This window comes from Bombus terrestris, chromosome 13 (genome assembly GCF_910591885.1).
Source record: "Bombus terrestris chromosome 13, iyBomTerr1.2, whole genome shotgun sequence".
NCBI classification, from domain to species: Eukaryota; Metazoa; Arthropoda; class Insecta; order Hymenoptera; family Apidae; genus Bombus; species Bombus terrestris.
In genome coordinates this window covers 6,829,279-6,843,426 of record NC_063281.1, presented here as the reverse complement: position 1 = coordinate 6,843,426, position 14,148 = coordinate 6,829,279, and the positions used below count along the sequence as shown (strand labels likewise).

General features: G+C 39.4%; 1 protein-coding gene across 1 annotated transcript; it reads right to left on the bottom strand.

Annotated features, from left to right (window-relative positions):
- Window positions 1-438: 438 nt before the first annotated feature.
- On the bottom strand, window positions 439-13,964 carry LOC100646313 (protein slowmo). Its single transcript, XM_003399990.4, has 5 exons — window positions 13,761-13,964; window positions 13,467-13,632; window positions 10,661-10,747; window positions 2,073-2,246; window positions 439-1,782 (listed from the first exon to the last, which is right to left on the bottom strand). The coding sequence occupies exons 1-5, from the start codon at window positions 13,790-13,792 to the stop codon at window positions 1,546-1,548; spliced, it is 696 nt and encodes a 231-aa protein (XP_003400038.1). The 5' UTR covers window positions 13,793-13,964; the 3' UTR covers window positions 439-1,545.
- Window positions 13,965-14,148: the final 184 nt, after the last annotated feature.

Genomic DNA, 14,148 nt, shown 5'->3' with positions numbered 1-14,148 from the left:
ATTCCGCTTCGCTGGAAATTGCTCGGGCGGAATGTCGAGACCAGTCCTCCATCGTTGAATCGATACTTGGCCCGTATTATACGAGTGTGTTTCGTTCTCGACGCGTGGTAGCACTCGCTGACTCGCGCGAATATTCCCTCAGGGAAATCGGAGGAGGACAGGGACGTCGAGTAGAGATATCAGGTATTTCGTGGTGTACGATTTCAAATGATACGAGTATCGACGAACCACCTGGGACAACGTTTTCCAAAGATGGACCTGGATTTTCTTATTTCTTTCCGTATCGCGAGTGACCGCTACAAACTGGCTAAAACAGAGACAGCTTACGTGTTCTTATAGTCATTTACTGTTGAATTTGTTCATCATTATTATAATTGAATTTATTCATTATTGCAATAATAAATTGTAACAACGATAGGAAGCAATATAATATACCTGTTGCTTTGAAAATAGATATATATATTTCAGCTTTTATGGTCTCCAATTCAACTATCAGAGTAGACGAACTTAAGCTCTGCTTTAGATCCTGATCAATTGAAATGAATTACCTGTGCACTAAATGTTACGCGATGTATCTAGTTTGTTGCATCTTCTTATGATTTATGTTGCGCTTTATTTACTAAATTAACTACTAGTGCAATTGCACAAGCCTCACATTTATGCAAATGATTAATCACATTGATATGCTCTTTTTTAGCATAGGAAAGATATGTCGCTGATACTACGATTTAATACGACAAGATTAAGTTTGAACACGTATAAGGTTGAAGACATGTTTGAAGACACAATTGCCTTAGACAACGTTTGACATCGTTTTAAAGAATTCTGTGGGGCCAATACTCAAACAAATATAAAGCTAAAGAAATAAGCGTTTGGTGAAATGTTCAATCAGCCTCACCAACACGTACGTAAGACAATACCTGTTGTCTATAAAATACGTTACTGTTATATTTTCAATCACTTTCTCGTTAACAAGTTGCTTGCAACAGAATTTCTGCAAAAACGAATCATTTTAGTACGGAATCGTGATATTATTAGCTATCTCTTTTTTATTAACTACCGCAGCCACATCTCTTTTACTAAAGCGACTTCTGCGGAACGATTGACGGTAAAAAATCTTTCTTTTTTATTTCTATATAAATTAGTAAACTAACGTTATTTTGTACTTTCACCGATAACCTTGTTTGCAACACCTCTATTTCTTTATTCGAAAATTATGAAGTCTTTCTCTGAACTCTAAAAAATATATTATATCCATATGAAAAATCCATTTATATAATTTGATATTTATACGTTTGATAAAATAGTCTTCTAACTGATAACAGTTCAATAGATTAACTCATCAATCTTATTGACTGTACAGTTATTGGGTAGCAATATAGAAATTGTTAATTATATCCCTCCCGTGTATACTTTTGGAAATAGCACCGAAACTATAGTGAAGTGAATTGTTTCTCATCGAATCGTTTTATTTCATTTACAATCGTTCCATCGAAGATCTACATAACGTTAGTTAAAGAGATTGAAGCTAGCGTGATATATTAGCTATAACTTTGGTATCGACTGTGACGGAGGTGGCGCTGTCAAATTTTGAAACTCATCGAACGACTTCTTCGCTACGTTTTGAAAATCTTCCATGCCCTGTTTCGTAATATTCGTGATGTCATCGAATTGCCGACGCGTTTGATTGAGTAAGTCGTCTGTCGATTTCGCGGCAGTGGACGCGATATCTTTCACTTCTGATTGGAGTTTCTCGATGACCCATTCCACTGCTTGTCGTCCCTGAAACGGAATCAGGCGAAGACACATCGTTATCGTACGAAAATCAAGCAGTTTGCTCCTGTGTAACGCGACTTCAGCATAATTAGCAAACTCTTACGAAATCTTTGCACATAAAGAGACCTATAAATATCTATCGAATAAATCATTGATTCGTTCTAAATTTAAAGTGCGTAAAGATTCTATAAAGAGCTCGAACTTGTACTGTCGTTCAAACAAAATTAAATTTACATACTGCGTGAAACTTTGTTAAACAATTAAATCCAAAGGTACTAAAAGATAGAAGTATTAACCTTATTCGCGTTTTGTTCGATCGTTAGTGTCAGTAACCTTTCTAGATGGTCTATGAGCGGCACCCCTTGGATAGAAATTACTGCCTGTTGTGTTAAAAGCGTTGTCTCCGGATTCTCTGGATGTGGTGAATACGTGACTACTTCACCGACCGAAACGTGCTTCCCCAAGCTTATCTGCAAGCAAAAGAAAATAATGCAAACTGCACATAGAACAATTTCTCGCAATTCTTGTCATTAGATGCTGAAAGTCTCTTATTTCAGTTACGTGTTCTTGTATCCATCGCGTGTTGTACAACTCGCGGGGTTAGCAACCTTCAGATAGATGGTTAGCCAACATTATCGAGATAAAAGGTTTCCACGAAAGTGACGCGGTGCCATGAATAATCGATGCCACGAAATAAAGGCTGGCAACGGGTTCGTGATGGCCCTTGTGACTGAACAAAATCGATGTTCTGTTGACCATTTAACCGACGTTGCATTTCGAAGTCGTTTAAAGATTCGTTATCCCGTTCACTGATCGTTAAATAAAACATTCGTGCGCGTTTTAGAATTATTCAAAAGACATCGGATTCTCCATTCTTTCCTTTCACGTTGCAAACGTAATGGCACGTACACATGTACAAATGATAGTACAGATGTAAAATAAATGGTCACGATTTCACGGTACCCGTGTGTATCGTTTAACAGCATATATGGGGGATGTAACTATATCACGGGGTTTCTACGAAACCTATAAAGAACCAAAGTACAAACGTCTAATGATCTACTTTTACAATGGAAAAATTGTTATTACTTATGCTCTATTATGTTATTATGTATGAAAAGAGCCTGCAAAAACTTCCATACTAAATAATCATAATGTTCAAATACGAGAGTCAAAACAAGAGTACGTCTGGCAAAGAATCGTGATCAAAGACGAGCCCAATGAGATATTCGCGTGTTCTACGTTCCTCGAGTTCACGAGTACGTGCCGACAATGAACACGTCTGAACGGTAACGACAATGATACGCCCACCACTTCGAAAATTACATCATTATGAGCTCCATACGACTCGTTCGCAGCAGTGCAGCTTGAAGCACTGTGGCCGCGGAGCTGGAACAATTGAATCGCGGGGGTGCAATACGTTTCACGGGGGAATTAACGCCCGCGGCACATTGTGGATCCACGCTGATCGAGATAGAGAGACGCGGTTCTCTCTATACCCTCCGCCATATTGGCAATCAGTGAAGTCGACTGTGTTACATCGCACCCAACTATCCAACCACCGTACGCTTCGTAGTCTCTCCAGCCCCCAATCTTGCGCTGCCATCACCCCTGTACAATTGCAAGAGGTCAAAAAATTAACGCCCCGCTTCAACTAGCGTTTCATCAATTACGCGGATCGAGGTTTAGGGAAAATACGAATGGTTTAATTCATCAGCCATCGGGGAATCGTTATTGAGACGCGTTCAACGCTGTCGAATACAGTTCTTTGTTCTCGCCATCGATAGAACCTCTATTGACGTTACACGAGTGTTATACACATCTACTTCTATCTCTCTCGTTTTGCTCTCTTTTTACCCTGCTCGTTATTTACTCGAAAATACGGACGATTGTATAATAAAAGAAGTAAATATCGAGAACGATTTTTCCCTTTAATCCTGATAAAAGTTACTTGGCAGAAGCTCGGTTCACTCGAGGGAATTTTTCCAAGTCTTGCACGCGGAGCTGCGATTTTTATGCAGGTTGAGAGTAATTTTCTCGCGGAAACTACGAGAACGGTGTAAATAGAATTCTTTTCAGTGGAGATAATTAGCACTTCGCGTCTCTCTTATTATTTAAACGTTTCAAGAACATTGGTTCGGAGATTCTGCTCGGTGTATGGGAAATAAAGAAAGACGAAGAAAAAGAAGACAAGGAGACTATAATTGGAAGGACGGATGGTTTCATTGTAGCTTCCGTAACAAGCGACTCTGAACGTGATAAAGGCGTGTTTTTGAGCGCGGTAACGAGAGCATGCTTCCTACCTTTACGCGAACTGAAATCATCGTGATTAGACGTCAAATAAAAAATCTTTTGTTTCTCTTATTTGCTCGTTCGAGATCCAAGATCTCAACGTTCTTGCATAACCTAACATGCATAATAAATGTATAATCTTCATCGAAATCGTGTAATAACTTCTTCGTAATCGTACCCTTAATAAGTTCCATTTGAAATATAAATTTCTGAGAAAAATGAAAATCCACTTTGAGCTCAACCTACTCTCGGGAGTACCTTCGAAACATCGACTCTTTCTTCAACGTCACAACAAATCCCTTTTCCACGGGGAGACATCGGAAGAAGAACTTTGCCAGAGAGATATTCACCCCTCTCTTCTGCCACAACGTAATCATCTTTCGTTGTGTATCATCAGTGGCCCAACGAAAAGCATCAGAAGAGTGATGCGTTAGTATCGTCGCGAAAAAAATAGAAATAAAAATAAAGAAAAAAAGAACACGTGGAAAAGGTAAACGCCTGGCGCGCAATTTAATCCTATCAAGCGGACGATCGATCCCTCTTCCGGTCCTGGCGTCAACGACGAAGTAATTAATTTTCACTTTTTTTCGGCTAGGCTGTAGAGAGTACGAAAAGCGTACATCGTCGATCCTGTCGCCCCTACCCCGCGTCCGATCTAGTGCATCGGTTAATTGAAATTTTTTTCATCAGCCGCGCGTCGAAACCGATGTTTGCCAATCCCTCGGTCTCCGCAGCAAGCACGGCGTTTGCTTTTCATTTACCGCAGCGTTGCGGTATGGTCACGTTTAGTAGCGCAGTTAGGGTGAAAGTCGTTAACTAAAATCAAGACCGCGGTAAAAGAAAGGAATACACATCGGAGGCACGTGAAGCCGCAAAATTTAACGTAATCCTAATCACACCGAACCTTCTAGCTTCTTATTAAATAACTTTTTTAAGTCCCTTGAGATGCTTGAATCCTTTTAACCTAGAATCGAAAGAAACAGGGTAACGCCTCTCCAGGAGAAGTAAAGATTTCGCGAAAGAAGTAAACTGGTACAGGATGTTAAATGAATTGAAAAAGTTCCAAGCCTATCAATCTTTTATTCCATTTCTGATTTTCACTGAGATTACCAATCCGTACAAAGTAGCAGAATTAAACTTTCTTAATAAGGAAAATGTGTGCAAGTTTTAAGAAAAGATCTAATCGCGGTTATAGAAGAAGAGTGTAAACTATCGTGCAAACGCGTCCAATCAAGAATTCCCGTGATTCCGTTTCATCCTTCGTCGATATAACGAGGAGAGAACGAAACGGTAGACCAAGCTCTGTGAAGGGTCGTTGTGCGGGCTAAAGGACGTTCTTCAATGTGCACTCGCGAGTAATTAGCATCGCCGCATAATTGAGAGGACTTTACGGATCTAGCTGCAAGCAGCATTATTCGAGCCATGGTATGCTCCCAATTCGACCGTACCATTCGATACCTCGAGAGGGTGCCATGGCCGGAAACTCAAATCTAGCAGGACACAACGTCGGAAACTGAATCGACCTCCAATAGAGTTTGGGCCTCGGGCTTTCTCTTGCGCACGATAATCGCAGATTTCAGCGGATTTTGGGGAGATTCGGAATCGTGTGCTGACAAATCCGTATTAGATCGTGTAAACAGGAGCTTCCAGTCATCTGCTTCTGCAGTCGAATGGATACGCGTGGTTTCCTTGCACATTCGATTCAATTACTTGTTTCCACGTATATGTACATTTCTGAACAAACAGAGCCGCATTCCTAACCCAAATCGATACTCTCTGTGACCATTTTGATTCATACTCGTGAAATATTCGAAAAGGCATGAGCGCAGACACGTATGTATCTTCCAGTGAGATTTTTACGCGTGACAAACTACCCGTGAAAATGCGTACGCAATACGCAACCAAACATTTTCACCCTCAACGTTAGCGCATCTGCTGTCGCGAGATCATTAATATCCATTCTGTGAAACTTTCCCAACGAGTCTGGTGGATCAGCTCGGCGGGAAACATTTCGATGGGAGCGTCGCGTGACAACACACAGTCGACAAGGGTTCAGAGGGATCAACGGGGTTTCAACCCGAAGCATGTACACGAGCATCGTACAACGCGCGAATCCCGCTAGTCTGAAGTTACCATTTTTCATTAAACTGGCCCACCGTCTCCGTGACTCCATATTTCAATCGATTCAAAAAATGCTGCCGCTGCCTGCTGCTATGTCCGTATAAAAATACGTAAATGCCATGGCGGCGGACTGTACGCGTTCTAGAAACACGTACCCTTCACGGCGCGCATTCAGCCACGTACAATTTGTTGTTTTTATGATTTAGAGAGCCGCGAGTACAATAATTCAGTCGGTGGCACATTCAGTCAGCATCGTGCACCACCACCCAAATGCAACCCCCTCGAGATCTCCATCAGCAGAGTCCACGGGGAGTCCCCGAACACGACTAGGATACATCACCGATATACGCGTCCGTTATTAATTCTCGTCCAATGCCATCCCCTTCAGTCCCTACTACCTAGCTATATACTTCTATCTCTACCGTGTCTTGGGTTTTCGCAGTCACACGCACGGAAATTCGTGGCAGGACGAAGGAAGGATCGTTAGAGAGAATACACGAGTCGTCGCCGGTAAAATATTGTTCCGATTTACTTTGTGTCTGGCAACGTATTGCGGCAGACGCGCGAGAACGGAAATTCGATTGATCTATTGCCATTTACTTTTCTACGATTTCGAATATGTAGAATCTATCGGGTCGTTTGTAAGGCTTTCGCGAATCCACTCAAACATTTTTTCCTTCAAGAGGTATCATTATGTTTTGATCGACTTCTACCGGTTCAATTTCCCGTATATCTCTTTTGACTAGCGATTCAAGGAAATCGTGCCACATAGAAAATGCGATATATATGAATCGATAGAGTTTGTCATACCTAAACGTTCTTAAAAGTTAATCAGATACGCAGGGATAATTGGAAAAACTCTCTTTAAAAAATTACTTAGTGCAGATTTATAATGAAGCTGACGTACGAACGAGGTATGTATATACACATTTTATTATTACCACTTGTTTACTACATTATAATTATTATATATTTATTATTATTATTGTATATTTATATTACGCTTTGATTAAGATTTGCCGTGCGACACGAGTTCAATAAAAAATATTACTACCAGCATTCGCGTTGGATACATCAATGCACACAACAGCTGCAAAACATTTACGCAGACGTCATCGAGGTTGAAAGTCAGGCGCGCCATGCAACACGTTTTAAATAATAACACGATTAACTTAACGCGATCAAGCGTCATATGTTGCACGAATGCAGTGTGTCCGTTTGATAATCCGATAATATCATCCATCCACCTGCACCACCGGGAGAATGTTTCATCGTTTTTTCTGCCGATCGGTTGTATTCATTGCAACGTGATTCCCCAGACGCTAACGCAGGCATTGTTTTAGATTAACGGTACGCGACTCTACAACGTCACAATATTTACAGTTCCACTACTTCAGGATCCCCACCAGAGAGAGTATCGGAACAACAATCCCCACCAAAGTATCGGAACAACAATCCCCACCAGAGTATCGGAACAACGATCCGACATCCAGTATCTCTTCAGGAGATCCATCTCTCTGCATATATCCCTGAATCCATGATCAACTCCAAAATATGCAACGACCGACCAGTAGTCTGACCAGTACATACCAGCAACACTAGAGAGACTCAAGCCCATTATGTTCAGCTTGAACTCGATGCATATGCGCCAGATGCATTTAGGTTCAACGATACGATGCCGCATTACGTTCCAAACGGCGGCACGATACGTATGCATCTCGTGTAACGTATGCAGCACGGCCTGCTGAGAGGGGGTAAATTGCTAAAAGATATCTCCCCCTTGGGATTCGACGGGGATAGGTTATAACCTGGTCCGGACTCTGCTCGAGCTTATGTGGAATACATTGCCTCTGGTACGCTTCTCTACAATGTTCGTTTGTCCGCGTGGTGCGTACGCCCTTCAATATTAGAGAGAACGTGGCTTGGTACGCGTGCGAGGATGCGAGCGTATCAACAGCGTGCTCGCACTTATACTCACCAAACAGGCCGAGCATAGAGAAAGCGTTGACATCCCGCCGGGAATTGTTCAATTTTAGTTAAAGTTCATCTCTAGCCCTCAGCGTGCAGAAAACGCGGAAACGCGTCCCCGTAGATTACGCAAGCGTGGGACGATCAGCGAGGAAATATCACACGACGCTTCCTACTGCTGTCTCACCTTAATTAGAAAGACGACAGCGGGAAAGAGGACGTCAAGGGTTGTGAACGTGGATGCCCGTGTCCTGCGTACTGTGTACAAGACGAACGACCCGCGTGACGAGGAAATTCCACGTTTGTACCGTTACTGGCAGCGCTATTTCACTGTGCATTGATGTATCGCACTAATCCATAAGTCCGTGTGCATTTCCTTTAGTAACAGTACAGTCAAAAATTAACCAGCATGCACTCGAATGTGTCGGATCACGAATGGGTCGTTCTACTTCCTAGGATACGTCCATGTTTTTTATATACTCTTGCACGGTTTCCTGTTACACTTTTATATTCGTTTGTATGATGTTTAACAGTGACATATTTTATCCGGAATCTCTAGAATTACTTCTGGGAATTCGTTGCAGCGGTACTGCATAATATAAGCTCCATTTTTTTTTTAATTTATTACCTCCGGTCACCATACAATAACGCTTCGAAATGTGTTCTGTTTTTAAATAATTAACCATATTAAAAAAACCAAGAAACGCATAATGTATCCAAACATGCTATTTAGGCAATGAGCACGTATTGTGAGATCCGTGTTGTATCTCGTTTCACGATAGCTCCGTTTACGCTTTATACTTGATGTATAACGGCAAACAGTAGAGTTACGTATAAAACAGCTGATAAATGGGCAGCTAGTAGCTGCGCTCAGTGTTTCGCTGTTAATATTTACGTAACAAGTCAGCCGCGAATTTGCACATGCTTCAGTTCATATTTTAGCAAAATTTTCTAACGCAGATATTACCGAATTCAAAATACTTTTTGCCGCATGCGCTTCTTTCCAAAGAGAATCCCGATACTTCACGCATGTTAAATAAACACGCTTTTTTGCGTGCCAGTAAAAGCATCTCCGTGTACAAATTTGTGCACGTCTAAATACCCGATACTAAGGCTTGTTCGTGTATCAAGACTCGATAAGTAAAAACGACCGACACGACGGCAACTCCTTGTAGATGGAAAGGTTGCACTTTTTGTACAGAGCCATCTGCGGATCGTTCATCATACCTGTAATGCATCTAGCCGCCCAGTTTCTCCTTTTTTCCTTTTTTTTTGACCAAGGATCGAGCGAGGAAGCGAGCGAACGATCTTCGACGCGTAGCAAGAGAGCAATGCTTCGGTTCCCTTTCCTTCGCCGTTTTCCGCCCTGTCTTCCTAAAACCCTTCTGGCACGTCCCTCCGAAGAGACCACGAAGCTATGCAACTCCCGGTAATGCGCGCATCAATAACCTATCATATCCAACCTTCTAGATGCGATACGATGCTATACGCCCAGACTCTACGATGTGCCGATCTTTTCGTGCTTGTAACTCGAGTAAATGTATCTACTACTCGAACTAGAAGCTCTACGCGTCCATAATTTTCACCGCGGTAAATATTTCCGTGAAAAAGAACAGGAAGACCGATGGTGACACTTTTGTTTGTAGTTATTTTTCAAAATATAAAATTACTCACGTATGTCAACATGTTTTTCAATTATACCGTGTATTACAAGTATACACGATGAGCGTGGGTCGTCGAAAAAAACCGAGTGTAATGCTACAGATGAAATTCCACCAACCTATTTTCCAATTATTCTTGCTGATCTCGACTCGAATGGAATTGAGAATATATTGATTGTTCGATTACACGGGCACACGAGCAGCACGTGTGTATGCATTGCACTTCGTTCATCAAATTTATTTTCACTGCTCAAATGAATTGCTAATGCAAGTACGAAAAAGGCGTAACCATATCGATGGTGTGAAACATTAAAATGCTCGAATACCAACGTGTGCATGTTTAATATTAAAGAAGCATCCGTTCTTTCGCAGGCTTTATCGTCGAATTATTCGTTTCAATTAGATCGATACGAATATAATACGATTCAACGATCTGATACGAAGCAACATTTGCACCTTCGATATCGATTTATTCATCCTCCATTTATCTCGTTTCACGAAGATAAATTACAAATGCGGTCAGAGCACTTTGTCGAGTAATATGTGAGTAATAAAGAGCAAATGTAATGAAATCTCCGTAAAAGCATGCTTCATAGGAGTTCTCGTTCGACTGATTAAACATTATACACGATATTTCGATTAACAATGTGAATTAAGTGGAAACGAGCCGTGGAACTATTTCTGCATATCGAGGTAACTTGTTAACGGAGCGTTAATGTGAAGTATCGTCCTAATGTAATAGTGAATCTCTCAAAGCATTTCACTAATTAAAAAATTGTTTGACAATTGACATTACATTAAAGTAATCTAAATAAATAATACAGAATTATTAATCAACTTACGTTTACCGTTCGGACTACCATTTCTTTAGATTCTGGATTTACTTCGCTCCATTCGCTGGCATAGTATGGACCTTGATGACCAAAGAACTGCAACAAGAACAAGCAAAATTCTTTTTCACAAAGATTCATTCAAAGAGTACAAACTGCAAGCGATAATAATATCAATATACATGGAGCATTTGCCGATTCAATTATCTATAAAATGAGAGGAATTTCTGTCAAAGGTGCAGCATGTTCGTATAACGGCAAGATATGAATTTGTTAAATCTTTCAATGTTATATAATATATAACAAAGATACGACAAATTAGAGTAATTTAATTTTATCAACAAAAATACAACATCTATGTCACTATACATTTACATTTATATCAAAGCATATTAAATTAATTTAAAAGCAAGTTCATAAGTCTACCCGTGTTTATGACTTACTGTTCGCTTCTAATTAATTATGTTTCTCTGATTAATTATACTTTAATTGCGCGACCCAGTCAATTATTACAACGTCCGTAAAGTCATTCCCGCATCGGTTAATGTTCGAATATACAACGAAACTTGTTATTTGAGTACATCTGTTAATTAGTCAAAAATTTTCGTCGATGCAGCAGCAGGCTCGACGAATTCGTTCTCCTGGTGGAAGAGAAAGGGAAAAACTAAAAGAAAAACAGAGAGGAGGTAGCTAACTCAAGTTGAAACGAGGCTTTGCACTTTCCCTTCCGTCAAGTAATTTCAAGAGTGCCTAAACGCGAAGGCGATACCTTTCTCCCTCTTTTCTATCTTTTCGTTCCACCTACTATGCATTCGTTATATACAAAACTGTGATTCGAGGCATTCGAGCGAGAGCGCCAGCACAACAGGATGGCTTTGCGAAATGGCCAAGCTTATAGAAAATCCTACGAAAGGAAGCAATTCGCCGAGCCGAAAAGGATTCGAAGCTGGGATCTCCCGTTGGCTGAAGAAGAAACAGGGCTGAGAGGAGAGGTTCTAAGGGTGGCCAGTCTATATTCCAAAACGCAGGCGCCTAGCTGGATGATTGCCAAAGAGCGTAACATTGGTGGAAGCGCTCATTATGAAAGTTGATACGGTGTCGTTGTTTTGTAATTCCCTCTAGTCTCGAACCCGAGTCCACCCCGCATCTTCTTCTTGCTCGACGTTGTCGAAAGTTTCGAATTTCCTGCTAGCTACTGCCGCTGTTCGTATAGATTGCTTGGTCAAACGGCAGAGGACTGTTTTGTCTATAAACTGTTATCCGGCAAAGAAGGAATGCATAACACCCCGGGTAGATTGATTTCTTACGATATCCAAACTTTGTGATAAACTCCACTGTTGAGTACATGTATATGATATTTTAGACTTAGTTTAGAGTAAGACTGTAATGTATAAAAAGTACTTACTGAACAAGTGAATATAGAATAGGGGAAGAAAGACTATAATTGTCTATCTAGCATTTTGCATGCTCTATGTCTAATACATTGATATAATGTATGAATTTAATATTACGGCTTGCCAACAAGTTCATAAGCTATATAATTTCTGTAAAAAGGATTAGTCTGGCATTAACTTGGACGCTCCTGTATGTCAAGATCACCGTTACTAAGCCAATTATGTAGCAGATATATGTTATCTAATTGAGGGTTAACCGATGTCTGATTATAGAAATGCATAATCTATTTAGAAAGTAGAAACAACGTAACGACGACCTTGCACGCGCCAAATGTAAATCTATGCTACATTTAAGTAAGGAAAATTATTAATTACGTAAGTATAAACGTATCTTGCTAACTTGCACTGAGAGGCATTTTGCCAATCCTTCTGACGTATTACGAGCGTCGTATCGATGTATTCATACTATATTGTAAATGCAATTATAGATAAATCTCTTTGATATTTAAAATTTCCAAAATAAGTTAGCATAATAAGTTTTTCGCGGCTGAGACAGGAAGAGAGATGAAAAGTTGATTTCGATAAACATCAACGATGCATGAATAATTTGTATATAACATATCTATGACGACGTTCGCTGCTGAAAATCGATAAGCTAAGCCGTTTCTAAATTTTCCTCAGCCAGAAAATTAATTGAAACATGAACAATCTTAATCGACGCTAGCGCTAACGTGGTGACTGTAAGAATCAAAACTGACATAATGGAAGATTTTAGAACCTTGAATGGAATTTTGCAGAAACGATTAACTAGATATGCATCACAATTAAAGTAATTATACTTCCTGATACAAATAATTGGAACAAACAAACATTCTCTAACACATGAATTACTGTCATGCATTGCAAGATGAGAATTTAAATTTTAAACTATTCAAAAACCTCTATCTTTTTATGTGAAATAATACTCAGTATTTCAAAATAAAATGATAACAAATAAAAGTAAAAGATCTTTTCAATGGTATAATATAATATAAACTAAAGTAATTTAATAATATAACACATCGTAATACGTTGTAATAATGTGATTATCTCTAACTTGAAATATTCATGAATCTAAAGGAAGTACTTAAAGGAAGAAGAAAGCTTATAAATAACCTCTGTACTTCTATTACTAATATATAAATTGTATTATAGAGTCCATGCTATAACATTTTAGTTACACATAATCATATGATTAAACTTCAATGACGATATGTTAAAGACATATACATATTTATAAATCTGTATATTATTTATTGAATTCTGTTCAGTTACATTCATTAAATTAAATTGTATATGGTTGCAAAACATGAGTTCATTAGAGAGGTTATGTTCAATACTACATGGAATGAATAGCTTCAATAACTATCATTTACAATACTTACTGGTGATAGCCATCTAGGAAAACGCCATTGAGTGGTAACCAATCTATGAGAGTAGAGAACACCGTCCTTGACTTCTCTGTCGATGACATCTGTCCCCAAAACTGATGGATTTAAAGGATTTGGATACTTTCTGCATGCTGCTTTCACAACAGTTTCCCATGGATGTCTACAATCATAAAGCAGATTGAAATTTTCTGTCATATAATTTTTTTCTGATAAGAGCATATCATAAAGCATTTCTATATTCTACCTTTGATAGCTACAAATGAGAAAACATTTACAAAGAAAACTCACTCAAAAGTATGGTGTGACGTCCACAACTTCATGTTTATAGAATTTTTCAATATAACGTATGGTTAAAACTATAATTTAAATTGTTAATAATCGCACGAAAACATCACTCTCTAGTACTATAAGGTTCGTCTACCAATTCCAAAACCTGACGTAATATAAAAGACAGTACGAAAGGTCTCCACTTCCAATCTTTTATTGTATATCGATCCACCAAGAGTTGGTATACCTGCTTCTAGCAACCAATAACCTTGTCTCCAGTTCAATCTGATTGGTCTATCACAGCGCGCTAATTTCTATTAATTCAAAAATATTACCTAATCAAATCACGTTTAATTTAGTCATAAAAAGTTTCCTTTACTAATTTTAGTTAAACAATTGAAGTAGTTTG

Excerpts from the sequence above, each read along its gene's own strand:
- LOC100646313 (XM_003399990.4), bottom strand. The coding sequence starts at position 13,792 with ATGAAGTTGTGGACGTCACACCATACTTTTGA. Across the intron at positions 13,633-13,760 it reads ACGTCACACCATACTTTTGA|ACATCCATGGGAAACTGTTG; the intron begins GTGAGTTTTCTT and ends TTATGATTGTAG. Across the intron at positions 1,783-2,072 it reads TCGAACAAAACGCGAATAAG|GGACGACAAGCAGTGGAATG; the intron begins GTTAATACTTCT and ends ATTCCGTTTCAG.